The sequence below is a fragment of the Aspergillus pseudotamarii genome (assembly GCF_009193445.1).
Source record: "Aspergillus pseudotamarii strain CBS 117625 unplaced genomic scaffold BDV38scaffold_36, whole genome shotgun sequence".
Lineage (NCBI taxonomy): Eukaryota > Fungi > Ascomycota > Eurotiomycetes > Eurotiales > Aspergillaceae > Aspergillus > Aspergillus pseudotamarii.
In genome coordinates this window covers 48752-72284 of record NW_022475050.1, presented here as the reverse complement: position 1 = coordinate 72284, position 23533 = coordinate 48752, and the positions used below count along the sequence as shown (strand labels likewise).

General features: G+C 47.6%; 11 protein-coding genes across 11 annotated transcripts; 6 read left to right on the top strand and 5 right to left on the bottom strand.

Annotated features, from left to right (window-relative positions):
- BDV38DRAFT_115559 (ICE2 family protein) lies at window positions 1-1553 on the top strand. The gene is made up of 2 exons (XM_032051032.1): window positions 1-577; window positions 663-1553. The coding sequence occupies exons 1-2, from the start codon at window positions 56-58 to the stop codon at window positions 1464-1466; spliced, it is 1326 nt and encodes a 441-aa protein (XP_031912225.1). The 5' UTR covers window positions 1-55; the 3' UTR covers window positions 1467-1553.
- A 1326-nt stretch (window positions 1554-2879) lies between these two features.
- Window positions 2880-4247, bottom strand: BDV38DRAFT_115540 (endosulfine family protein). The gene is made up of 3 exons (XM_032051031.1): window positions 4047-4247; window positions 3898-3981; window positions 2880-3832 (listed from the first exon to the last, which is right to left on the bottom strand). Exons 1-3 carry the CDS (start codon window positions 4080-4082, stop codon window positions 3449-3451), a joined length of 504 nt encoding a protein of 167 aa, XP_031912224.1. The 5' UTR covers window positions 4083-4247; the 3' UTR covers window positions 2880-3448.
- An 847-nt stretch (window positions 4248-5094) lies between these two features.
- BDV38DRAFT_250090 (SAM-dependent methyltransferase) lies at window positions 5095-6805 on the top strand. The gene is made up of 5 exons (XM_032054923.1): window positions 5095-5704; window positions 5775-5792; window positions 5860-5970; window positions 6034-6152; window positions 6206-6805. Exons 1-5 carry the CDS (start codon window positions 5371-5373, stop codon window positions 6260-6262), a joined length of 639 nt encoding a protein of 212 aa, XP_031912223.1. The 5' UTR covers window positions 5095-5370; the 3' UTR covers window positions 6263-6805.
- Window positions 6806-7190: 385 nt separating this feature from the next.
- Window positions 7191-9173, top strand: kexA (serine-type carboxypeptidase kexA; the record flags this gene model as incomplete). The annotated part of the gene is made up of 3 exons (XM_032060208.1): window positions 7191-7313; window positions 7455-7793; window positions 7854-9173. The coding sequence occupies 3 exons, from the start codon at window positions 7191-7193 to the stop codon at window positions 9171-9173; spliced, it is 1782 nt and encodes a 593-aa protein (XP_031912222.1).
- A 375-nt stretch (window positions 9174-9548) lies between these two features.
- On the bottom strand, window positions 9549-10871 carry cia1 (iron-sulfur cluster assembly protein CIA1; the record flags this gene model as incomplete). Its single annotated transcript, XM_032060207.1, has 1 exon — window positions 9549-10871. One exon carries the CDS (start codon window positions 10869-10871, stop codon window positions 9549-9551), a length of 1323 nt encoding a protein of 440 aa, XP_031912221.1.
- A 169-nt stretch (window positions 10872-11040) lies between these two features.
- BDV38DRAFT_250085 (IQ calmodulin-binding motif domain protein) lies at window positions 11041-14676 on the bottom strand. The gene has a single exon (XM_032054922.1). The coding sequence runs from the start codon at window positions 14308-14310 to the stop codon at window positions 11347-11349; it is 2964 nt and encodes a 987-aa protein (XP_031912220.1). The 5' UTR covers window positions 14311-14676; the 3' UTR covers window positions 11041-11346.
- A 978-nt stretch (window positions 14677-15654) lies between these two features.
- Window positions 15655-18727, bottom strand: BDV38DRAFT_294024 (RING finger and CHY zinc finger domain-containing protein; the record flags this gene model as incomplete). Its single annotated transcript, XM_032062406.1, has 3 exons — window positions 15655-16994; window positions 17085-17407; window positions 17474-18727. 3 exons carry the CDS (start codon window positions 18725-18727, stop codon window positions 16376-16378), a joined length of 2196 nt encoding a protein of 731 aa, XP_031912219.1. The 3' UTR covers window positions 15655-16375.
- A 581-nt stretch (window positions 18728-19308) lies between these two features.
- On the bottom strand, window positions 19309-20046 carry BDV38DRAFT_250080 (uncharacterized protein). The gene is made up of 2 exons (XM_032054921.1): window positions 19704-20046; window positions 19309-19643 (listed from the first exon to the last, which is right to left on the bottom strand). Exons 1-2 carry the CDS (start codon window positions 19997-19999, stop codon window positions 19529-19531), a joined length of 411 nt encoding a protein of 136 aa, XP_031912218.1. The 5' UTR covers window positions 20000-20046; the 3' UTR covers window positions 19309-19528.
- Window positions 20047-20134: 88 nt separating this feature from the next.
- Window positions 20135-20446, top strand: BDV38DRAFT_115407 (uncharacterized protein). The gene has a single exon (XM_032051030.1). The coding sequence runs from the start codon at window positions 20166-20168 to the stop codon at window positions 20334-20336; it is 171 nt and encodes a 56-aa protein (XP_031912217.1). The 5' UTR covers window positions 20135-20165; the 3' UTR covers window positions 20337-20446.
- On the top strand, window positions 20135-20991 carry BDV38DRAFT_250078 (uncharacterized protein). Its single transcript, XM_032054920.1, has one exon. It carries the CDS (start codon window positions 20557-20559, stop codon window positions 20752-20754), a length of 198 nt encoding a protein of 65 aa, XP_031912216.1. The 5' UTR covers window positions 20135-20556; the 3' UTR covers window positions 20755-20991.
- BDV38DRAFT_272218 (DUF2293 domain-containing protein) lies at window positions 20827-23524 on the top strand (the record flags this gene model as incomplete). Its single annotated transcript, XM_032057449.1, has 5 exons — window positions 20827-20863; window positions 21151-21260; window positions 21326-22066; window positions 22157-22880; window positions 23037-23524. 5 exons carry the CDS (start codon window positions 20827-20829, stop codon window positions 23522-23524), a joined length of 2100 nt encoding a protein of 699 aa, XP_031912215.1.
- Window positions 23525-23533: the final 9 nt, after the last annotated feature.

The window sequence follows — 23533 nt, the reverse complement described above, 5'->3', positions numbered from 1 at the left end:
CCCCCCCTCTCCTCCTGTGTATAACTTTACCCTCGTGTCTGATCCCCACCGTCCGATGTGGCTCTTCCGGGTTCTCTCATCCGCCTTTTTCCTGTCCGTGACCGTTTCTTCCATCCCTCTGGCCTTCGATGTAGGTGGAAAGACATGCGGTCTGGCCTTTTCTCTATCTCTGGCCATCTTTTATTTCCTGTTTTCCCTCCTGAAACTCACCACCCCCGAACGCTCATGGCTACGTGCCTCTTTGATCACCATTATTCGATCAACTCAATGGATCATAATTCCGGTCTTGTTGATTTGGTCGCTGAACCGCTTTTCGATCGATGCAGATAACACAACAGGATGGGCGGAACGGACTTTTACCGGGAAGCGAGCGCAGAACACGTCTGTTCAAGAATGGCTGTTTGGACCTGGTGGGATGGTGGAGTCGGTAACTATAGGAAACTGGGACAAACTCTTGCGATGGTCGACGCCGGTCTTCCAGCTTGTGGAAGGGTTTTGCAGCTTGTTGGTGATACAAGCTGCAGGGCAGATCACTCGCTGGCTTGTCAACCGAGGTGGTCGCAGTGATAGCTGGATGGTACGTATCTGTCTTCACTTCTACTCACTCCTGCGTCTTCATCCTTGTTCTGTTGTTGCATGAGACCTAAGTAATGATCTGGCAGATCGGCCTCCTGGTGTTCTCCGGGTCCGCTATCTCGAGCGCAGTATACTTTCTCTGGCGCGTTTTACAGTTCCCTGAGATTTCTAATGTAGATGCCGCCTTAATTGGGGTGTCGATCACATGTGCGGTGATATTGTGCGCGTGGGGAATTGGCAGTGGCCGTGGGAATCCAGTGGAGAGCTCCCTACTGTTCGCATATATCGTACTGTGCATCTATCAGATATTCACAGATTACCAACCTTCTTATCCTGTTGAACAGGTTCCCTCGCCGGCGCAAGCCGGGGACTTCCCCCCACTACCGCCGATTTTCATGGCCTCCTACACCACTTTGCTGCACGCCCTGTCTCTTTTGCCCTCCATTATCCATGCAGCCTTCAATGTGATTTCTGCGGTCTTTGGCGCCGTAACCCCCTCTGTCCTGATTTCACTCGCATACCGTATCTGTGTGCTGTATGCATCCACTCGGATTATCCCTGCTGTCCGTGAATCAGGTGCACGCGCTCTCTCACAGGAAGCCTCTTTGGATGACTCCGATGCCGCTGGCCAGTTCCTGGGTTTCCTCAGCTACTTTTCACCATCAATACTGATTGCGGTTTATACCAGTCTCTTGATGCAACATTTCGCCTCTACTTCTCAGGCGATGGGCGGTAATGGAGAGTGGTGGAGCAGCCAAAGGAGCAGCGGCGGCAATCTTTGGCGATGGGTCAACTTAGCCTGCACTATGGCTTTGTATGCCGTGGAGCTATGGCTTGGCGAAAACGATGATTTGGATTCGGGATTAGCTAGCCATTGGAAGACCGACTGAAAACAGTGTTGGACCGTTTGGTGGCACTATGTCCATTTCACACGCGAGACAGTGCAACCTGGCTTCGACCCGTCGGTGCAGGGGACTTATCTCGTCAATATACTTTCTGAAGTCGGACTAATATCAAGAGTTTCTTTTGAGCACAAACTGTCGGCCGGATACCTATTGAAGGAAATGGCAGGGTCATGGTGTGGCGTAACTCTTGGATATTTTCAGACCAAGTCGGAGCCGGACCAGCACTTTTACGTTCGCGTCCGGTCGGCACGCCATTACCACAGCCCGAAACTCTTGCTTCATCAGGGGAGCCTGAATACACGGCTCATCACAAATATTCTCTCACATCTGAGCCCTGTTGGAATGCCTGACGACGACACCTGTGCGTTCTGACGGTCGTGATGCCCTACAGGTGTCAATAATACCCTTCACAGATCAACCACAAGACGAGAATGTGTATATACCCGCAGGACCATAGTTTGCAAGCATATGTGCTGCGATAAAGCCGGAAATTTTTACACCAGAAGATGCCCATTACAACAGAATCGAATCTGCCTTGTCTTTTCCATGCGCGTTTCTACCTGAACTAGTGACCCTCCTCTTTTCTTTTCCTGGCATTAGCTATATTCCTACTTGGCCTCTCTCGCGTTCACATGATTTGCTGTTCTTCCCTTGCCCTTTTCTTCTGTCTGTGCTCATTTTCTGGCATGTTGGTTTTGCTGATATACCCTCTCGTCGTCCATTGCTTCAGTGATCCCCCACCCACATCTCTCTCTCCCCATTTCTCCCTCTCAGAAAGGCTCTTTTTCTTCCCTTCGCTACTAACAATGGAACCCGTGCTATCAATCTAGGAATTGCATCACTATGCAAATGGTCCTCTATTCATGTACAATGCTGTTTTATGTGGATAGTCAAATTTGATTTTTGTCTAAGGTCAAAGTGGTGGCTTTGTCATCTTCCTTTCCATAGAGCCTCATCGGACCCTTTCATCAGGCATGACTACCTTTCACCGTTTTGACATGTGGCATGTCATAAATTGATTAGCCAGGTGCTGGTTTGCAGAAGTTACTAAGTCTATATTCACGGGTCTTATATATTATTCATCAGTCGTGCATAAACTGTTCGTCTTACTGCCACCACCGGATCAAGAATGAGACAGTTATCGGGATTACGCCCACACCTACTCGGCTGACCTGTCCGGTTGATATAATACTATGGGCTTTTGTGTTGGGAGGTAACATATCATTCTTATAGAGAAAAGTGACTAATGAAGCACACATGGCCGTACATGCGCAAAATATCGGGTAAAAGGGAGGGTGTGAATGCAGGGTACCTAGAGTATGAGCAGTCGTAATCAAAGTAGCATTTTCAGAGGCACTAAGCGTGATGTCGGCAGTGACATGTTCAGATATAGATCAACTTAATGGGTGAGAATGAGTAGTCCCGAGCACGAAGAACATCCCAAAAAAAAAGGTAACCTTGAGATATAAACAGAGAATAATAACAGCACATGTCGAAGCCAAGACACAACTCATGCACAGCAAACTGCGCGAGTATGACTAATGGGAACCAGCCCAAGAAGAATCCATTGCTGCAAGTTTCAAACAGGACTAGAAAGACACCAGTAAGAATAACTGTTTCAGTTAGGGAGTTTTAAGTCACCAGATATACTGGATTTCTGCAGTTGATTTCCAACCCTCTTTCCTTCTAAATTGCACAGCAGTGAAGCACAAGCAACTTGAAACAGCATTTCACGTGTACCAATCCTCACACTCGCTCTCAAAGAAAGGTAAGAAAAGGTTTAGTGGGTAAGGCGAGGGTAGGGTAGCTTCGTGGCTACATCATAGAACACAAAACCATAGCGCCAGGCTTTTTTTATGTGGCCATCACTGGGAAGAGTAACAAAAACCAGAAACATACATGGATGATGATGATGAACAACAGAAGAATAGGGGGGAAATAAGAAGAGAGGATGAGCCAAAGACCCATCATCGCCGGATTGGAACGCCACTGCGAGCAGGGGGCGGACTCACGCTGGGTTCCTTTGTATCTTTAGGTGCAGTGGTATTACCCTCAGACTCATCTGCGCTAGTTCCGCGTTGTAGATAGCTCCCTTCTTTCACCGGGCTGCGGCTTTGAAAACCAATGGAGCCCGGGTGCCCACTGTTGCTGCCAGGAATCTGCTGTCCTTGAGAGTTGGTACTGCCACCATTGCTGGCAGCTGCTGGGTTACTCGCCCCAGGAGAGGTAGCCGTCAAATGAGGAATGTTTTCGGGAACGGGGTGCTGAGAACCAATATTGGTGACACCCACATCAGAGGCTTTGCCGGCCTTGCTCAGGGCGTAGTCACCTGAATCGAAGTACTTCCGCTCCTTTACCATGGAAAATCCGTCAGCCGAGGGGTGAGCAAATTCAAAGGGACGTCAAACCCACACACCTTCAGTTTATTCTGCAACAGATCCTTCTTAGTGGGCATCTTTCCGTAGAGACGCAATAGGCGTTGCTCTTCAGGGGATAAGGACTGTATTCGTAATGACAGTCAGTTTTTGGGACAAATGAAAGAGGGGCGACAGGTAGACGGCTCACAGTAGTATCGACTTTGTTCTGTTGGTGGGGATTCATATTGGAAGAGGGGATATCAAAGGAAAGTTCTGCGAAAGTTTGTTTGACTCGAGGTGTAAACTCCCAGGAATGGACCTTTTCTGGTCTATGAAGGTGTAGCGGGTGAAGTAGTAAGTGTGACTGAGAGCTAGCAGGTGGGGAGGCTGGATGAGGGTAAGGTGAACGGGTGTCGTCAGTGAACCCCACCGAACTACGGGAGGAAATACGTAGCACGTTTTTGTTTATGAGCTCCTGGGGAATTATAAATGATCAAAGTTCAGAGTGTATTGTGGAGCAGATTGCACAGTAAACAGTAAAGCGAGGACCTGAAGAATAGATCGAGTACTCAAGGTCAGTAAGTAGTAGTAGTAGCAGTAGTAGTAGTAGTAGTAGTAGTAGTAGTAGTAGTAGTAGTAGTAGTAGTAGTAGTAGTAGCAGTTAATGGGAGGACTGTTGGGCTAGTGGGATGCTGTATGGTATGGTATGGTAACCCAGTATTGTCCGTTTCCAAACTTGGCCACGTTTTGCTCTTTGGGGCAACGTTGAGTGGAGACTAGTCCGTATACTCAGTCCCTTTAGAAGGAAGGTGGCTCGGCTTTAGGTAGTAAACGGTATATACATAGTACTTAATTTATGTCCACTGCTATCTTCATTTCCCGTAGATCAAGTCTTAAAGCGAGTTCCCATAAAATTTCGGGGACGGAAGGGGGGCTGCAGTTGACGTCTGGGTAAAAATGGAAAGAACATAACTTTCTAATATTACCTTGCTTTATGGAAGTTGTTCATTCACTGTAGTTATGTCGACCTAACATTGATATATACAAACACACAGTATATTCCGCACATATTCTTGGGTGTACGAGTTATTGCAGTATCTAACTCAATGCGAAAATACACACTCATTCAATTTGAATGAACTATCGACATACACCAGTGTTTGTGTGTCTTTTCTCCCTTGCCATCTCTCCCGCATTTTTTTTGTTCTTTTTCTTTTATCCTTTCCCTCTCTCTCTCTCCCTCATTTTTTTTTTTTTTTTTTTCCCTTTTCCTCTCTTCTTGTTCTTGTTCTTGTTCTCCCTCTCCCTCTCTCTCTCTCTGTGTGTGTGTATATATCTCTTTGTCCCTCTTTTTCTAATCGCCTCCGTATCTATTTGTAAATCGTCTTTTTATGTTCGGTTGCTCCAAAAGCGGCCAATTCGTCATTGATCCCGAATTCAGATCGGCCCACCATCTCGGCATCATATTATCCCAAATTGCTCTGTGCTAGACTTTCTCATTTGGAGATAGTCGCCTTTCAAATTGTATCACAATGACAGGCCAGAACCCCTCCACAAACCCAGTCACCATTGTGGTTGAGCATTTGGACCCTGAATTGGGGGCTTGGTCGGCCTTGGAATATGGCTGCATCGCTCGCGAATCGCATGCGGCTGGCAGCCAATTTCTCCTTAGCTCGGTGCCCACCTCTCTGCAGATGCCAGAAGATTTGGCCGCGACAGAAGGATTAAAAGTCGAGCACCGCAGCATTGAAGAGATTTTTGCGGATCGAAAGTCTAAGATCTGTCTGTTAGATCCCGCGGCTCAGGCTGAATTGAGCCCCGCCGATGGAGAAATTTTTGAAGTGTTCCTTTTCGGGGGTATCCTTGGTGCGGATTCTAGTTTTTCGTTAGGAGTTTCGACTCCGGCTAACTTCTAGGGGCCCCTTCGCGTCTGTAGGCGATGATCCTCCGCGAGGCAAGTTTCAATCAGAATTGGCGGAAGAGAGACGTATACCACGCATGCCACTAACCGAGCTTTCCAGATCGCACTTCGGAATTGAGAAAGAAGGGTTATGCTGGAAGACGACTCGGTCCCAAACAGATGACGACTGATACAGCCGTGCGTGTCACCCGCATGGTTGTGCATGAGAAAGGTTCAATCATTGACGCGAGATCCCACATATCAATTACTATTGGGCAAACTAACGATTCAACAGTGCCTCTAGAAAATATCCAGTATATCGATTACCCCGAGATTTTAATCAATGAGCATGAACGAACTGAGATGCCCTTCCGCTACGTGAGAGGGGATGATGGACAACCTATCATGCCTCAGGTGTGTACCTTGTCATCTCACCAGTTGAAAGACCACTGCTGACAGATGCTCAGGGGATGGTTGATCTTATCAAAAAAGACGCGGACCAGGGCATCGATGATCTTTTCTGATCTGGGCTATAAGCGTCCACTACAAAGTGTACAAAGAAGGGGGGGAGAGAAGGGCAAGATGTATGTGTGTGTGTGTGTGTGCGTTAATTAATAAACATGGAGACTGATATTTGAGCAAGTTTTCCTTTTCATCTTCATCGCCTTGCACTGCTACACATTTTTTTACCACACTTGAACAGAAAAATAAGAAACAGTTAAACAAATTTGCCCTTTAACCAAGTTTGTCCTATCTATAGTATATACTGGCAGTGTTCAGTATATCAAGAAACAATGAACCTGTCCTACATTGGCAAGAATAACGACTATTTGTAGTCTTTTAAAAGCGAATGGGGAACAGAAAGACTTAAAGATGTTCATCGTTGCCCTATAGATCCCCTAAAGAGGCAATGATAGGAAGATCCGCAGTTGTTCCAATTAACAAGGAAAAACGGATACTTGCTTGAGCGGCAGATCTTGGCGGCCCATTCGAAAGCGGTCTGGAATTATTGCAGTACGTAGTACGATAATGCTGCTGAAACGACTCCATTCAACGCCACTCCATCGTCTCCGTCTTTTCTTGACTTTTTTATTTGGTGCGATAGACGGGCTTGCCGGTAGTGTGGCAGCAAAGGAGCTTTAACTTCTCTTCTCCTACCTCCTCTCCGATCCGTTAGTCATTCGCTAAATCGTCCCGCTGCAACGTCTACTTACCACAACATATCTCGATCTTTGGGAGCAGCAGAAGGACCATCCATGCGGACTTGGGCGCTGCTCTTGTCCTCGTAGGACCTTTGACCCTAAACATTACTTCAACAACAACCCCTACTTTCGTTGTTCTTCTACCACCTACATCGGCCATCGTTGTTTCCTGAGGCATGTTTTCTGCAATCTGGCGTGGGTTCCCCAGAACTAAAACGGGCGATACCTTCTCCTTTTCCTTCAAGTCATCATGGCTTGTGTCATTACTCGTCTTATGGGGCCCACAATTGACCTCGGCCAAGTCAGCTGCGGATTACTATGTTCGCTCGTTGCCAGGCGCCCCCGATGGACCCTTACTGAAGATGCATGCTGGGTGAGTTCGCCAATACCACCGGGTCTCATTGATACATCTTTCACCCCTCCCCCCCCCCCCTCCCCCAAAACCACCCAGGACTCCATTGCAGAGGTTTTGACCGCGGCTTTCTGAAACAGGCATATTGAGGTGGACCCGCAGAACAATGGTAATCTCTTCTTTTGGCATTACCAGAATCGCCATATTGCCAACCGTCAGCGGACTGTAATCTGGCTAAACGGTGGCCCGGGCTGTAGCTCAATGGATGGTGCATTGATGGAGGTAGGCCCATATCGATTGAAGGACAACCTTACGTTGGAGTATAACGAAGGTTCTTGGGATGAATTTGCCAATCTACTTTTTGTGGATCAGCCGGTTGGAACCGGCTTCAGTTACGTTAATACCGACAGTTATCTTCATGAATTGGACGAGATGTCCGCGCATTTCATTATATTCTTGGACAAGTTCTTTGAGCTTTTCCCGGAATATGAAAGTGATGACGTATGAAATTCCCCAGGGTTGCTATTCCATCTCCTAGCCATAATATTCTGACTCTGGCAGATTTATCTTGCGGGCGAGTCCTACGCCGGTCAGCATATACCATATATTGCCAAAGCTATTTTAGATCGGAACAAGGACGCAGTGAACCCTTGGAACCTGCGTGGTCTTTTAATAGGCAACGGTTGGATCTCTCCTGCGGATCAGTATCCCTCCTACTTGACTTTCGCATACGAAGAAGGTCTTATCAAAGAAGACAGTCGGACCGCGAAGAGCCTGGAAGTGTTACAGTCGGTCTGTCAATCGAAGTTGGAGACAGGTGGAAAAGATAAAATACACATCGGTGACTGTGAAACAGTGTTGCAGGAGCTTCTGTCAAAGACTCTAGACTCTGACAACAAATGTTACAACATGTATGATGTCCGCCTCCGCGATACGGCTCCGTCTTGTGGCATGAACTGGCCCCAGGATCTTAAGGATGTGAAGCCGTATTTACGCCGGGCGGACGTTGTTAAAGCTCTAAATATAAATCCTGAAAAGAAGTCAGGGTGGGAGGAATGCTCAGGGGCTGTCAGCAGTTCTTTTCTTCCGCAAAAATCAGTGCCAGCTGTTCAATTACTTCCCAGTCTACTCGAATCGGGGATTTCAGTTCTTCTATTTAGCGGTGATAAAGACCTCATTTGCAACCACGTCGGAACCGAGCAGCTTATAAACAATATGAAATGGGGTGGTGGAGTCGGCTTCGAAACATCACCGGGTGTCTGGGCTCCCCGGCATGATTGGACTTTTGAGGGCGAGCCAGCGGGTATCTATCAACACGCGAGAAATTTGACCTATGTTCTCCTTTACAACTCTAGCCACATGGCGCCTTACGATCTCCCTCGCCAGACTCGAGACATGCTGGATCGCTTCATGAAGGTTGATATAGCAAGTATCGGAGGTAGCCCTGCGGATTCGCGCATCGATGGTGAAAAACTGCCTCAAACATCCGTGGGTGGTCATCCGAACAGCACTGCAGCCGAAGAGCAGGAGAAGGAGAGGATGAAACAGGCAGAATGGAAGGCCTATGCCAAGTCTGGAGAGGCAGTCCTCGTGGTTGTCATCATTGGCGTTTCCGTCTGGGGCTTCTTTATTTGGCGCAGCCGACAACGACATCGCAGGTATCAAGGCCTGTATCACGAGGATGTGAGTGGGACATCCGTTCTAGAGCGCTTTCATAACAAACGCTCAGGGCCGGACGTAGAAGCGGGAGATTTTGATGAGTCTGAGCTCGATGATCTCCATTCGCCAGACATGGCGCGAGAACATTACGCAGTGGGAGAGGACAGCGACGAAGATGGCGTGAACCGACAGCATCAGCGAACAGCCATAAATCCAAGCTGAACAAGTCGCGTATGAGTCTTTCTTTCTTCATGGACAATCCTTGTGTCATCTACTTTTTCTTTCTCCTCTATGCCATTCCCCCCAAAGTACAATTTGTTGCCATGTGTGTTGACCATGTTAGCATCATCAGCTTCTTCAAATCAGTAAGATACATAGACATGAATGTGGCTACATGAAAGCTGCAACGCAAATATAGTGGATGGAGTTTCGATCCCAATGTTCCAACTTAGTAATGTCTACTTTCTTGTTGTTCTACAATGCCGATTCCGCAACCCTTTCTATCTGCTGGCTGTCCGACATATTTAACCGGCATGTAATCACCTCTCACTGCAAAAATCATCGCCCGGATCTCTTTCACACCCCGAAGAGCTATCTCTAAAGGGCCCAGACCTTAATACTCCCATCGTCAGCGGTTGTGACAAGCACCTCCTCGTTCTCTTTTCGGCATCGGTCCGCGCGCCTGGCCCATGCAACATGATTGATCTCGTAGATGCCATGGGCACCCTCTAATATCGCAATGGCTACCCATTCTGTATGAGTTCGAGATGTAGTAGCAGAAGTATCTGTAGGAGCATCGGTGTCTAGCGTTCGTGCCGGTGTGGTCAAAAATCGCTCCTCATAGACCACGATGCGTCCATCTGCACCGACAGAAGCTAATAGCCCAGTGCGTTTGCTCCATGCAACTGCGTAGATGGAGAGCTCATGCATTTGTGGGAGAAGAACGTCTTCTTCCCACGTCTCATCGGTACCTGCTGGCCGGATGATACTAGGTATGCCCGTACTACCAACCTGCGATTGTGCTCGCTGTTCTTTAGACCTCCGTTTCCAGATGCGGACTGTTCTGTCATCGGAGCATGAGGCGAGACGAGGGCCAGACATGGCATGCTGGTCCTTCCATTCAGCAGACAGGGACGTGCCCTGCTCACACACCGCTGCAGTAGATGGCACGTTGTCAATACCTTCCCAGTCTAAATACCAGACAGTTCCCGTATGACCCTTGATGCACGCAACCTGGCCCCAGTCGTCGATATCCTCACGCCACAACCGGATGGTGTCGTCGTAGCTGGCGCTGGCCAGACACTCCTCCACGGGATGCCAGGCGACACATTTTACATCGCCTTCATGTTCCTGCATGACAGCCACGGTCTCGAAATTGTTGTCCCCGTCATCCAGGTCTTCCCAGATCCAGATTGACTTGTCCCGGGAGCATGTCGCCAACAACATCCCGGATGGCGACCATGACACCGACTTAACTTCGCTGTCATGTCCATCTAGGAGGACCGCGAATCGCCATTCTTCATCATCATCATCTTCATCTTCCTGAGTATCACGCCCATTGCCGTCGAGTGTCTCAGAGCTCAAGCCCCAGGTATCTGTGCCATCCTCTGCCCGACCGTAACTGTCCCACCGTCGCCAGATCCCCACGGTTGCATCGAAACTCCCTGTCGCCAGAACACTTTCGCCTTGCACGTGTGGTTTCCAGGCACATGTGCGCACACTGCGTTTGTGGCCGCCCGAGATGGTTGAGAGAAGCCGAAAGTTGGTTAGCGAGTATACACGGACAGTTTTATCGGAGCTACAGGTTGCAACAATGGGGAGAGAGGGATGGGGTGCGGTCAACCACGTGCGATCGAGGGACGGAGGGTTCAAATCTGACAGCAGTGTAAGTGAGGCAGAGGCAGTTGGGTTTTCGGTCATGGTGGATATATCTTCCTTTCCATCCAACATCTTTGGGTTTGTCCTAGTTTAGAAGGCTTGCTGGAATTGTGGACTGGGAGGAGACAGAATCTTTGCTGTAGTGGGGGGGGGGGGGGGGGGGGGGGGGGGGGGGGGGGGGGGGGGGGGGGGGGGGGGGGGGGGGGGGGGGGGGGGGTGTGGGGTTAGATAGGCGTCTGGGGAGATTAATCTATGATACCTACTGGCTATAGAAGCGACCTCGGAGCGTTGAGTAACATTTACCAATCAACGGGGAAACAAAAACAGAAAAGAAAAGAAAGAGAAAACATGATTAAAAATTATAAGATACCAAATCATTGTTATGCTCATGAATGATTCCATGTTATTGTTAAGTGAGGGAGAACAAACCCTAAAAAGCAAGAAGGTAAGAAGAAAAGACCTAGAAAAACACCGCCCAGTCTAACATGCTCAGCGCAGATTCCTCCGGATAACCACTTCAAGGCCTAGGTCCTGTCAAAACGCCCTCTCCTAGTATTCGCTCATAGACCATACCATGGCACAGCCAGTCTACTTCACGCACTTTTTCCAGCTCTTCAGTCAACTTGCCAACCTCGCTAACAAACTCGGGCATTCCTGCACCGGCCAAGCATTGGCTGGCTGTCGTCGTGGTTCGAATCCTCTCGGCCGCACTTGAAGCACTAAGGCGAGAGAGAATATGGGCGCGCAAACGCGAAAGAATGAGCCGCGCAACAGGATCTGCGAAGCTAGCCGCACCGGCCTCACTTCTATCGGAGTTCACCGGGCTTTGGGCCTCCGTTATCTCTTGTATGGGCGCATCCGTATGAATCTCAACCGTCGTCCGTGTTGCCACAGATGGAGAAACAGCAGCGCACGCCTTGGCGGCTGGTGCCAGTACCCGCCGGATGGTCGCCGCAAGTTGAGCGCTGGCATTAGAAGGCATTGGGTGTGTCGACTCCAGAATCGACTGTACTCGACTAAGTTCAATCTCACCAAAATGCAAAGACATTATACGATCCGCTTCAGCTTTCCATTGTGATCGCACGTCACGCTTGAGTAAATTCTTAGCTGCCAGTAAAATAGACGCAGTGGCCACAATTTTGAATGCCTGCGCGTGCAGTCTCTGTAGTCGTTGGCGGTCCAGCTCTAAGGTCTCAGGAACTAGATCGTCAGACACGAGTGCATTGCTCAGAACAAGATCCACGAGGCCTTGTGCATAAATCCTCGAGGTAGACGGCTGAGGCTCCCCATTGATATTCTCCGGGTCACGCTTCCGGATTTCGTCTACGATAATTCTGTGATGTGTTCGCCAGAAACGTCTAGCTTTCCTCAAGCTCAAGGATCCGTCGCGAAGGCCCTTCTCAAAGGTTCTTTGTTCATACCCAGGCGCCTCTTGGATAAGTTGAGGGGCAGCCAGTTGGATCATAAAGTTCGTATGATCGAGGGACAGCAAGTCGATTATCCCCATCAGCCTCGCCAGACGATCAATTTCATCTCCCGAAGTGTCTTCCGTAAAGGCCTTGACTATAGGATCCCGGTAAGGAGCACAAAGCTTCGGTAAAATGGTATTCATGAAGTCGAAGAAGCTAGCGTAAGAGAAAGCACCAACATTACATTGATTCTCAACCAACTTTGGGTCCAGCACTTCACTAATCAGCACATGAAGCGAATTGCCCGGGCGGAGCGAACGTAGTAGTCGATCCTGAATTACTGTAGCCATAGCCACAGTCCAGTTCGTGCCTAGCCCAGCATCCACATCTTTGCGCATCATATCGCACATATGATTCATAATTTGTTTACGCGGCTCCGTATACTGTGTCTCTTCAATCTTGAACTCCTTATTGATGAGAAGTTCGTGTACTAAGGCACGGTTCTCTGGAAGGGCAGTTAAAATCCTTGTGAAGCGTTCATGCGGGGAGATTCGCTGCCTTTCCAACTCCTTCAAAACAGCACTCTCTACATTGTTAAAAGTGTCGCTGAGAGGAGACGCAACACTCTCAGTGAGCGTTTCGGTCGATGAAGGCGCGACCTCTGCCGACCGTGGAATGGCTTGCCGAGAGGCAGTGCGTTTCGTCTCGCGCTTAGCCTTCTTCAAAGCATCCCGTACCATTTGCATTGCTCTTTCCGAGCCGGCTAGGCGCTTCAACCGGGCGAGAAGCAGAATCTGGTTTTGCCTGATGCCCTGACGGTAATCATCTGCCACACCGCCAGCTCGATCATTTTTGACTGTTTGCCAGATAAGCTCCAGCTCAACAAATTGGGCCAGCATGATTTCGATCAGGACGCTAGAGTCATGAGTCTTCCAAGCATGGAAGGCCGAAAAGAAGACATTGTAAGCCTCGCACACTGTCTGAAGCTCCGTAGAATTGGCCGGCGTCGAACGGTAGCCAGATAAAAGCAGTGGCATAGTTTGTTCAAACGCTAGAATGAGCTCACGAGCTTTTGCAATCAAATCCTGCTCCTGTTCACCGTTGCTGCTCAGCACCTCAGCTGGATGAGTTACGATCAAGTAACTGCTGAGAAATGTGCGCACAGCGCCCCTTCCGCCCATTGTACCGCTTTCCATATCTCGTAGACCGCAAAGTTGAAGGACATGAGCTGTTACGGTCAGGACTTTATTTTCCGAAAGCAGGGCTCCAACGTCCTCAAAATCCATGTGTCGAATCCGATTGGTTGTCAAATCCAGCATTCGGAACTCTTGCATAACCCTCCTGGTATGATAGGTCCTCCATATTCGCTGGATAGTCCTCGCGGCTGCATCCTGCGTGAGTGAACTGCTGACCACCTTAGCCATCTTTTTTTCTTCGCTAGTAGGTAAGCTGCTTGTGCGGTGGCGTCGATGACTTTGCTGATAGATTACACGCCGCTTTTCGGCCTCTGCAAACTTCTCTGCCATTTCCAAGCGAAGCCTGGCGTGCTCTGCAGCTTTCCTCTCCCGGTTATCTTCAGCTTTCTTCTTCGCGCGACGAACTTCCTCTTCACACTTGGCGGTGATCTCCGCCAATAGTCGCTCTCGAGCCTGCTGAGCAGCCAGTGCTCTCTCTTCCCTCTGCAAGTTCCTGGAGGCGGCTTTACTAAGGGCGGCGCGAAGCCTCACCTTCTCTGCATGCAGAGCACGGTCTGCGAGCCTCGCTTTCCGGCTCTCGAGAATGGAAGTTCGCCGGAGATGTTGCGCGATATTATCGGAGGGAGACGCGCCATGAGATGAAGCATTCGAGTGGTGTGAGTGTAAAGATGAGACCGAACTTCGACGAGAGGAGACAGCCGAGGAGCGTCGAGCCACACTCGGCTTTCGAGAGAAGCGGGCGGCGAGGCGGGTGGGTAGGCTCAGTGGTGGTGTTTGCTCCCCTGACAGCATTTCTATGTCTGTTTCGTTTACAACATCTGCAGTACCTGCAGCACCAGGGAGCTGAACCTCAATATCTGAGTTACGACGAATCATGATCTTCGAGAGCAATGAGACTATGCTACTCGCATCCAAGGGCGGTTGTCGATGGCAGGGACCGGAATATATCGAAAGGTGACGTCAAGGACAAGCCTTAGTCGACAGAAACAGATAATATTCTCTCAATATAGCACTCGAAAATAGGAACTCTGGGCAGTTTTCACGAACCCTGGTCTGCAGAGAGATGTATCTCGTTTTAGAGGGGGGGCCTAAAGGTCAAAGAGCTGGGGCGGAAGTGACTGGAACGTACTACGTTGTAGGTGATGGTGAGGGTTCACAGACTACGTAGTAAAAGGAAAGAAGAGGGAAGAGGTAATACATCCATTCAATCATGTGGGTGCATCCATTCATTCATATCGCCGAAACAAGGTTGTTATCTAATCTCATGCTGGAGAAGCCCATCGAAGGAATGCTGCCTGAGTAATGCAGGCTGCAAGCAGGTGGTTAGCTTAGGTAAGCGTGAGTAGCTAACTAACTAACTAACTAAATAGTTAACTAGTTAACTAACGTATTCGGTAAGCACCCTTGCACACGCAAGTGCCTGCGCAGCTCTGTATTCCAAATAAATCAACCCTTTTTACTATCCGAATATCTCAGCAACCACAAGCTATAATAATCCAAAATTTTAAGAAAAGTATATAATAGTACTTAACTCTCACTATATATAAAGTAGAGAAGTCTATATAAAGAATACTTCTTTCAGTATTGAATATTACAGCAGTATTTTTGATATTTCTACTTTATAGAGTAAAGTTAAGAAGGAAAAAATTTTTAAAAAAAAAATTATTAATAGTCTTATTTACCCTATATTCTACTATATATTAATTATTGTATCTTTACTATCTCTAGTTGCTGAGATATTCAAGTAGTAAAAAGGATTGATTTGTATGGAATACAGAGCTGCGCAGGGTACTTGCATGCGCAGGGTGCTTACCGAATACGTTAACCAACTAACTAACGTAACTGCAGTGGTAGACGAGTGGGCCATGTTGTATAATGTATTCCATATGAAATGGTACTTTTATAATTCACTTATCTTAACAGCTAGAGTTAGTAACAATATAATATTCAATCTGATATAAATATAGGGTATTTAAATAGAATCTATATCTTAGTATATTTTTAGTATATTCTTCTCGCACTTTAAATACAATTAATAGATAAACTACTAAAAATATATTGTAATCTATATTACCTGATATAATATTAGATATAGAGCTTTCTCTTTTAATATATATATCTACAGTATTGAATTAGTATAGATACTAGAATTTAGGGTACTAGCTTTGGTTGTTGAGGTACTTGGTTTCTAAAAGTACTCTTTTGTAGGGAATAATAGTGGCCCGCTCGCTTGCTGGCTACGTTAACTAAGTACTAGTACGACTGTACGGAGTAGTGGTCCATGGGATGGAATGCGAGCGACTTCAATAGCGAATGGACGACTCAACCATTGTCTAGCGCCCGTTGCCTGGGAATGCAGCAGCAGCTCCAGATACGAACCAATAGTAGTTAGTATTTGTAGGGGGTACTACTAGTCAAGTTCTACATCTATGTACATGTAACAAGGAACATTGTTCCCATCGACAAATGTATGTACATACAAAACTTTTTAGTGCTGAAGTTGTATGGCTTCAGTGATAGACACAGCGACGCCCCTATTCAACCCCAGTCGCCTATATGATCATTCCATTTATATCTATACTGTCTCTCTGACACGCTAGCTCCCGTCCGTGTAGATTTCTGGTAAAATCCGAGAATGTCCCATGGCTGGCTCATACGAGTCGAACGCTGTTACCCCGGACGATGAAGCGGGTTTTTGAAGCACCTAAAATTGATTGTACAGACAAAGTTCCAGGACACCAATGCTTTACGAACACCACAGAACTGCTAGACATGCTCATCGACACTAAAGTGAGTAGGAGAGAAAATGGGAAAAGAGAGAGGCGTAGAATGCTACTCTGCCGTCATGCAATTTGACCCATGACTAAAAGGGAATGCGCTGGGTATCTACTAAAGATAGCAGTAATGGCGTTTGAGAGAAGATTGGCTATTTTCGTCGTCTTCACCTGTGTCCAAAGATATCTATCTTCTCGTCATCATCATCGTCGTCGTCGTCGTCTTCCTCCTCATTGCCTTCCTCTGAGTTGCTGCACCATGACCGCTCATCATCATCACCGTTGCCCTCGTCTTCATCCTCTTCGTCGTTGGCTTCTGAGGTTCCATCGGCCGACTCAGTCCCTCGACTAAGAAATCCATACCTGTACTTAAACTTCGCACCCCAAAAGCGAATTTCGCCGCTATTTTCGGTTTCATTCTCCTTGGGTGCTCGGTCATTAAAGAATGACGTTGACTTTGGTCTCTCAGAGCCACGATCGGGGGGTATGCCAAAATAGTTACTGATCACTGGGGAAACAGCACGGCCACGACTGATACTGTAGGAGAATCGCTCACTTGACTCAGCTGATATTGGTGCATTGGGTCGTGCGTTTGAGCGAATATCCTGGCCGGAATTGGTGTCAAGTATCGATGTTGTCAATGCTGGGAGCGCAATATTGCCCGTGCCTTGAGATGATGACCTTGTTCGAGACGCTATGAAGCCTTCTCTCGCATAACCATCCTCGACTGAATCCAGTACATTTCCGCTCAATAATCGAATTTGAGCAGTGTTGTATGATTCGCACCTGACTCGTTAGTCCGCGTCAAACTGGGGATCATCCGAATAAGCTTACATATCACATCTCAGCCCCAGCCAGTGGTACATAACAACAGACTTTGCACCACAATCGTTACAGTAGATTAAAGCTTTTGTGTCATTGAACTCAGCCGGCATAGGTTGACTTTGGATCGTACGGTCCAGGTTTCGAAAGGTAGATTCCATATTCGTTATAGTTTTGCTGCATATCGGACAGCGATATGAATTTTTTGAATACTCGGAAAGACACTTTTGGTGTATGCTGTGTCCACATCGCATAAAGACGACGGTCTCAGGAGATGTAAACATGTAGTCCCCACAGATAGGACAATCACACTGCGTCGAGCGCTCAATGCATCGATGCGTATTCTCGATCGAGATAGGCAGACAGACGCAGCACGTCTAATATTGTTTATCAGTAATCGCCTATGAGCGCAACTATCCTTTCGTTTGGTCATTGTAGCCTACCTTGCAGTGAAAAAAATCTTTGCCTAACCCTTGGCCGATTCGACAGATTCCGCAGTCATTGCAATGGTAGATACTTTTGCTAGTGTCATTGTCCCAGAGCTTGCAGATGTTGCAATAGTACTGCGACGATTGTTCGCCGCATTGCCTACAAAATTGCGTGGCAGGTTGCGCATGCCCGCATAACATGCATAGCATGTTTTCTGTTTTTGGCCGATCAAGGTGATGGTCTTCAGCCTCATCGTGGCAAAATCGACAAGTATACCATTTCTTGCAGGCGTAACATTGTAGTTTGACATTCCTTTTATAATGTCGACAACCTAGACAAGCCTCCTCGAATTCTTCAGCATCCGTATCATCAATATCTTCAGGGGGCAGTTCTAATTCATCTCTAGGGGAAAAAGTTGGTTTCAAATCTTCAGCTGTCAAACAATACTGATTTTCTTGACGTGTGATCGAAGCTGGGGTAGCTGGGGCTAGGGATTGTTGGTCAAACGATTGACTGCTCCAACGGTGATTTGGAATGACAGATCGATCCGAGCTTCGGGGCCTGAGCAGTGACGGCGTTATTCTTATCATCTGGTTATCCAGATTACTTCGAGAAGCATTATAGTTTTCTGTCATTAAGTCGTGGATCATACGTGCTTGCTCCATGCTACTGTAGTTTAGATCCCGGATGGAATGGATCTTTTTCCTCAAGGCACCCATTCCATCGTCTTCTGGAAGCGAAGAGTGTCCACCCGTATCAACCAGGTTAAGATGACTCTGCGATACTCGCTGGGTCCCCCCCCCGGTTGAGCTTGTTTGTTGAGAGGCATCGTGCGTAGAGGTAGCAACTGAGGTGGCCTGCCGTGGTTCCGTCAAATCGCTCCCATGCATGATAACTGCATGGTTGTCTGAGACTTCAGAAACGTTATTGTCAATTATCTGCCTAGCACGATGCGACAGAGAAAGGGGTTCGGTTTCGTGGTTCTGGTCGTTGAAACCAGTCGGCCAAAGCATAACGGACGAGGGGCTGGCTTCGGAGGCTACATATTCACCATAAGCCCCTATATTAGGATGTATTTCTTGCTCTGAATATGACATAACACCTCTCGCAATGTTATCGCAGTCGTCTTCACCTCTGTCTGAAGAATACCAATCATAGATGCTCGAAGCTTGAGTAACAGGCGAGTCGGATTCTTCAGTCTGCTGTGACAGACGACGGGCTTGCCGAACGACGGGTTCGATCAGCAAGGAAGTGATGAGCCCGCTCATGAAGGGCCGGAGGCAACATTTGATTGAGAATAAAACATAGGCGGTACTAACTAGTCTTTTGAAAAGCAGAGTTGCCGAAGTTATGTTGCAACCAGAAGGAATAAATATCCTGCGAAAGTGCCGGAATAAGGAAGGCAAAGCATGTGACAATCAGAGGCCGGGATCGACCGCTGATTTGTTGCATGATTGTCAGATTGTTCTGATGGCGGAACCCCGTGAATCTTAGCTTTATTCACTGCCCAGATGGTGTCTCAAATGACCCGTTTCTGTAATGGTTATGGCTTAATAGTAGTCCTAAGTACTTGTGAGTATTTCATAAACACACAAAGCCTTGCCATTATGTGCTGCTATCTCTCTAGTTTATAGTAATGACGTCTTTCAGGTTTAGTCACGGAATTAGTCCACGACAGTACAGATTACAGCACTGAATAATAATAATAATAATAATAATAATAATAATAATAATAGTAGTAGTAGTAGTAGTAGTAGTAGTAGTATTCAGGGGTGCGCAAGGTTGGAACTAATGAAAAATAAAATAAAATAAATAAATAAAAAGAAAAAAATGAACGGAAAAGAAAAGAGGAAAGAATAAGGAAATACCTAAGGAGTAACACTTCTCAACCGCACATATACTGTTATTCAACAGGGGTCATCACTGATGTATATGTTAAGTCGAAAGGCGCAGACTGTATTTCGTACGCACTACATCTCTGCTGGACCCAACTCCTCTAGCTTTCTAGTATCATATAATGAAGTACAACTTTAACCGATGTCTAAAACGAAGAGTAATATTACCCCTTATTATCTGAGGCATGTCCCTAAGCTCTCATTCAGAAGCATTAATGTCAAATTAAATTGCTCATTGGCATCTCTGCGTAGAGTGGACTCTCTTTGGTCAAGCCCTAGCCCTTTCAATCTTCACAAGTTAGAGGTAGCACTCTCGCAGTACTTTCATTTCTCTCCACATGTCACCTACAATCGCAAATCCTTTCTCACTTGGGGTTGCTCCCAGTACCTAACCATCATCAAATTCTTCACAATCTTATGTTCCATGCCCGCAGCGTCGGCAGCTCGCTGGAGGAAGCGTAGAGTGTTGGCTATTCTGTGTGGATCGAAATCATGACGAGGAGACGAGCGAAACGAGGATCGCAAAGTTCGGAGAAGGACATGGCGCGACGGAGAAGAATAATTAATCACCCGCAGTCCTTGCCGGTAAAGATGACGGTAGGCCTGAATGACAGCTCGCTGGTCCATATGAACGGCACTACTCATGGTGCTTAAAGGTGTAAAGAATGCTCGAACGACGACCGCAATGTTCATGACTAGTAAGTAGTATGGGCCAGTCTCAAGGGGACATTCGTCGAATTGGAACAGCGCTCAGTTGGGACTAGCCTAGCCGAAACAGGTAGGCGCCTCCCGCGCCCGCGTTAGGCTGCAAATGATCGGCTGGTTGCTACCCTCCGCATCTCTCTTTCTGTCTGTATGTTGGTTCGCGGCGCTACCCTGCAAGCATAGCTTCAATCAAACTGTCCACGTTCCTTCCTTCTTTTTCTTCCATTTCAACGATTGCAAAGCAGTGGCTGCACTGGACGGTTATAATCCTATCTAGCTCCATCTTTTCCTCTAGAGCTGCACGTGTTCTTTGTGTAGAGATGAATCACTAACTGGTCCTACCAAGCTATGGCACGCTACTGATTATTATTTCTTCTCCCGAGCTACATGGCCAGCTCGCCGAGCTCAGCTGTTGTTCGTGCATTGCGTGCTTAAGGAGGCACTGTTATAATGAATGCTTGTCTTCTGTAGTGATTTGAAAACCAAACACCCACCGCATGGCGCGAGTATTTCGACGGCCCGCTTCGGCTCTTGCCAGGCGCGCTTCAAGTAGGGCCGCTCAAAGGGCCGCTCGGAAGCATCAGGTGGTCATGGAATCCGTTACACAAGAGAAGAAAAAGCTTCGGAGTGTTGTATGTCATTGTGTCGTTGGCTTTCTCGGGAGGATCTTGACAGTCGTGGCAGATATCGTTTGAAGCGAACGCCCCTCCGGGTTATACCTTCATTCCCGCTGGCAATCCCCAGCTCACCTCTGCATGCAAGGAAATATGCCGGAAAGATGGTCTCAACGTTTTTGCTGTCACGGTAGGCCAACAGACGTTTCTCTTCCCACTCCTCCCTCTTCCCTTCGCCGCCGCTCCGTTTTTACTTAGCCTACTTCTCTTCTCTAATTCTTGATCTTACCTGGCAGACAACTCCTCATATGCACACCCACAATCTTTCTCAGCATGTGCACAGGATTGGGTATCATTTTCCAAGTGCTGTTGTTGCGACTGTATGTATGGATTTAGGTCTCTATCTCACACCAACAGGCAAGGCAATGCCATTCCAAAACATTGGCTATACACAAAATCGCAAACGCACTAACTCAGAATCTTCTCAAACAACCATTAACACTGAGGCTCGGGATGTGTTGAAGGATCTTTTCCCTAATATACCAGACAACGATCTGAACCAAATCATCAAGACTGCGTTTCAAAAAGTATGTGAAGCATTTCTGCACCAGCTAAAAGCAGGCGCGAGATAGTTGTACTAAATCAACGGAAGGGTCAACGCAAAGTGGGCACGGCAGTTGAGTTACCCCTCGCTCGCCGAGCACAACTAGCAGTCGTGGCCCATATTCGGCATGTGTATACTGATTACGATCGTCTTCTCAAAACCACATCATTCCACGAGGCTAGAAGTATTGTTGAAGAACCTACCTTAGCCAAATTGGTGGAGTGGAGAGGTGATGATGAAAACGGAAAAACAGTCCTTGAGGATGTCTTCCGTGAAGTCATTGTTATTTCTGATGATGAAGATAGTGATACTGAAGGAGACATGCCTCAGGCTGTGGATCGGGACTACAGTGTGAAGATCGTTTCGAGCCATCCACGTGCAGATGACCTTCAAATGAAGCCAGTCAACTACTCAAACTCCACCCATCGAGAACATCATCTGGAAACCTCGGATGAAGAAGCCCCGCCGGGTTTTCATTTTATTCCAATAGCTCCTAAAAAGCCCAAAATTGACCGCCGCGGCTTCAGCAGATACCAAGCCTGGGACCGCGCCATCCACCGATATAGGAATGCATCCAACGGGACTGACCAACGTAAGCTTTATGCCAGTTCTCCTAATCAGGGAAGACCTATATATGCTCCACAGCGGCCCTGGCAGGATAACTTCGGGGTTAATAGGGACCCTGCTCTAGTCCAAGGCGTTCTTCATCGGCAGATTTCCGCCGCACCGTACGGGAACACGATTACTGGGCCGCACATATTAGCTATCGACCCTGTGGTAGAACGCCGTGTAAGTTCTCAAGGTGCACTAGTCTTTCACCTAACATGACTATTTTTGCCGGTTAAGTATTAAAACGACGTCTTGCTAATTTTAGAGAAGCCATATGAGGTATATCCTATATCCCGATCACCTCGTCAAAGAGAGGCTGTTCTCAAAGTGGTGCAGGCTCCAGAGTCTTTTGGGACCAAGCATCTACTCCATCAAGGTGACCCACCAAATGCCCCTGTCTTCGTTAGTGGCCCTAAGAAGGTCCTTGGGAACAATGGGAACCAACGTGGATCTGGCCCTATTCAAGGCAGACCAAACGTCAACCCACAAGACTGTGTCTTACCTTCTATTGAACCTCCTATATCACCGGAAAACAATACACTGGGTAATAGCCCATTAGATCACATTGCCGGAAGGATGTCAGGGGAGTGCTCTATTCGCTCATTAACACCGCGTCGTCTCCCATACAAGGATATCCAACGTCCATTCCTTGAAGATAAGGCGCAAGACCAACTACCTAAGAGAAGGCGTGTGGGTTGCTACGAACCTGTCAATGTTGATAGGGGCCTTCCTCAGATCGCTCGTACCAGCAACCCAGCGGATGCTTTCACAGGAGAACGGTATATGGCCTTGGGATATCCACCGGGAAAATCGCCTGTTCAGGGTGATATCCATATTCGTAAAAGATATCTAGCACCGTTTGATCCTATTCCTCAATCAGAGTCCCAATTAGGCAAAGTCCAGGTGTCCAGTTTATCTGCTACCCATCTTGATCTTAAACCAGGGACCCTGCTCCAGGAAGACTATGAACCTGCAGGACACCAATCGCTGCCCCGTAACCAATCACATGAAACTCGCACACAGTGGAGGTCGCAGGGACAGCTCCGCCCTTTGCCAGAAGCCAGAATTGCCTTTCCGACGACGCACTGCTCTGATAGAGCTGTTCCTGGTCGGTCTTCTAACTTTAGCGAACAGACAAATTTCCACAAAGACCATTACACCAATGAGAGCACGAGACCATTTAATGTATCAGAGTCTCATAAGGCTACTAGGGGCCACTTCAATGATCACGCTCTTATGGCGCTTGGAAATACCCAATGGCGGAGGCACTATGCTGACGATTTCGTTCGTACTATTGATTCGCAAGCCCCAATTCCAATAGAGTATCCGGCACAACATCGCCTTTATCGAGACCATGCCCGGGAGCCCCTTACTCAGCAGGCCTATGTTCAACTCCCACATCGTCCTTCCTACAACACTACTATGCCGGGTAATGTCAGCTCAAAGCAGCCTCCTGTTCGAGATTCACTGCATTCACCTGTGACAGCTGCAGCCCAATGTTATGCTACGATGGTTAACTCGGGCATAAGATACCATGATGCTGGCTTGGTTGAGTCTGGATACACAGAGCGGCCATTCCAAGATTCGCATAATTTTCCACGGTATGGTTTTGAATACAGTAGTCTATTTACGCAGTAATCTCTACAC

Excerpts from the sequence above, each read along its gene's own strand:
- BDV38DRAFT_115407 (XM_032051030.1), top strand. The coding sequence starts at position 20,166 with ATGATCGGCTGGTTGCTACCCTCCGCATCTCTCTTTCTGTCTGTATGT.
- BDV38DRAFT_250085 (XM_032054922.1), bottom strand. The coding sequence starts at position 14,310 with ATGATTCGTCGTAACTCAGATATTGAGGTTCAGCTCCCTGGTGCTGCA.
- BDV38DRAFT_250078 (XM_032054920.1), top strand. The coding sequence starts at position 20,557 with ATGGCGCGAGTATTTCGACGGCCCGCTTCGGCTCTTGCCAGGCGCGCT.
- BDV38DRAFT_115559 (XM_032051032.1), top strand. The coding sequence starts at position 56 with ATGTGGCTCTTCCGGGTTCTCTCATCCGCCTTTTTCCTGTCCGTGACC. Across the intron at positions 578-662 it reads GTCGCAGTGATAGCTGGATG|ATCGGCCTCCTGGTGTTCTC; the intron begins GTACGTATCTGT and ends ATGATCTGGCAG.
- BDV38DRAFT_115540 (XM_032051031.1), bottom strand. The coding sequence starts at position 4,082 with ATGAATCCCCACCAACAGAACAAAGTCGATACTACT. Across the intron at positions 3,982-4,046 it reads AGAACAAAGTCGATACTACT|TCCTTATCCCCTGAAGAGCA; the intron begins GTGAGCCGTCTA and ends TTACGAATACAG. Across the intron at positions 3,833-3,897 it reads TGTTGCAGAATAAACTGAAG|GAGCGGAAGTACTTCGATTC; the intron begins GTGTGTGGGTTT and ends TCCATGGTAAAG.
- BDV38DRAFT_250080 (XM_032054921.1), bottom strand. The coding sequence starts at position 19,999 with ATGAGTAGTGCCGTTCATATGGACCAGCGAGCTGTCATTCAGGCCTAC. Across the intron at positions 19,644-19,703 it reads GTGAGAAAGGATTTGCGATT|ATTGAAAGGGCTAGGGCTTG; the intron begins GTAGGTGACATG and ends TAACTTGTGAAG.
- BDV38DRAFT_250090 (XM_032054923.1), top strand. The coding sequence starts at position 5,371 with ATGACAGGCCAGAACCCCTCCACAAACCCAGTCACCATTGTGGTTGAG. Across the intron at positions 5,971-6,033 it reads CATGGTTGTGCATGAGAAAG|TGCCTCTAGAAAATATCCAG; the intron begins GTTCAATCATTG and ends ACGATTCAACAG. Across the intron at positions 6,153-6,205 it reads GACAACCTATCATGCCTCAG|GGGATGGTTGATCTTATCAA; the intron begins GTGTGTACCTTG and ends ACAGATGCTCAG.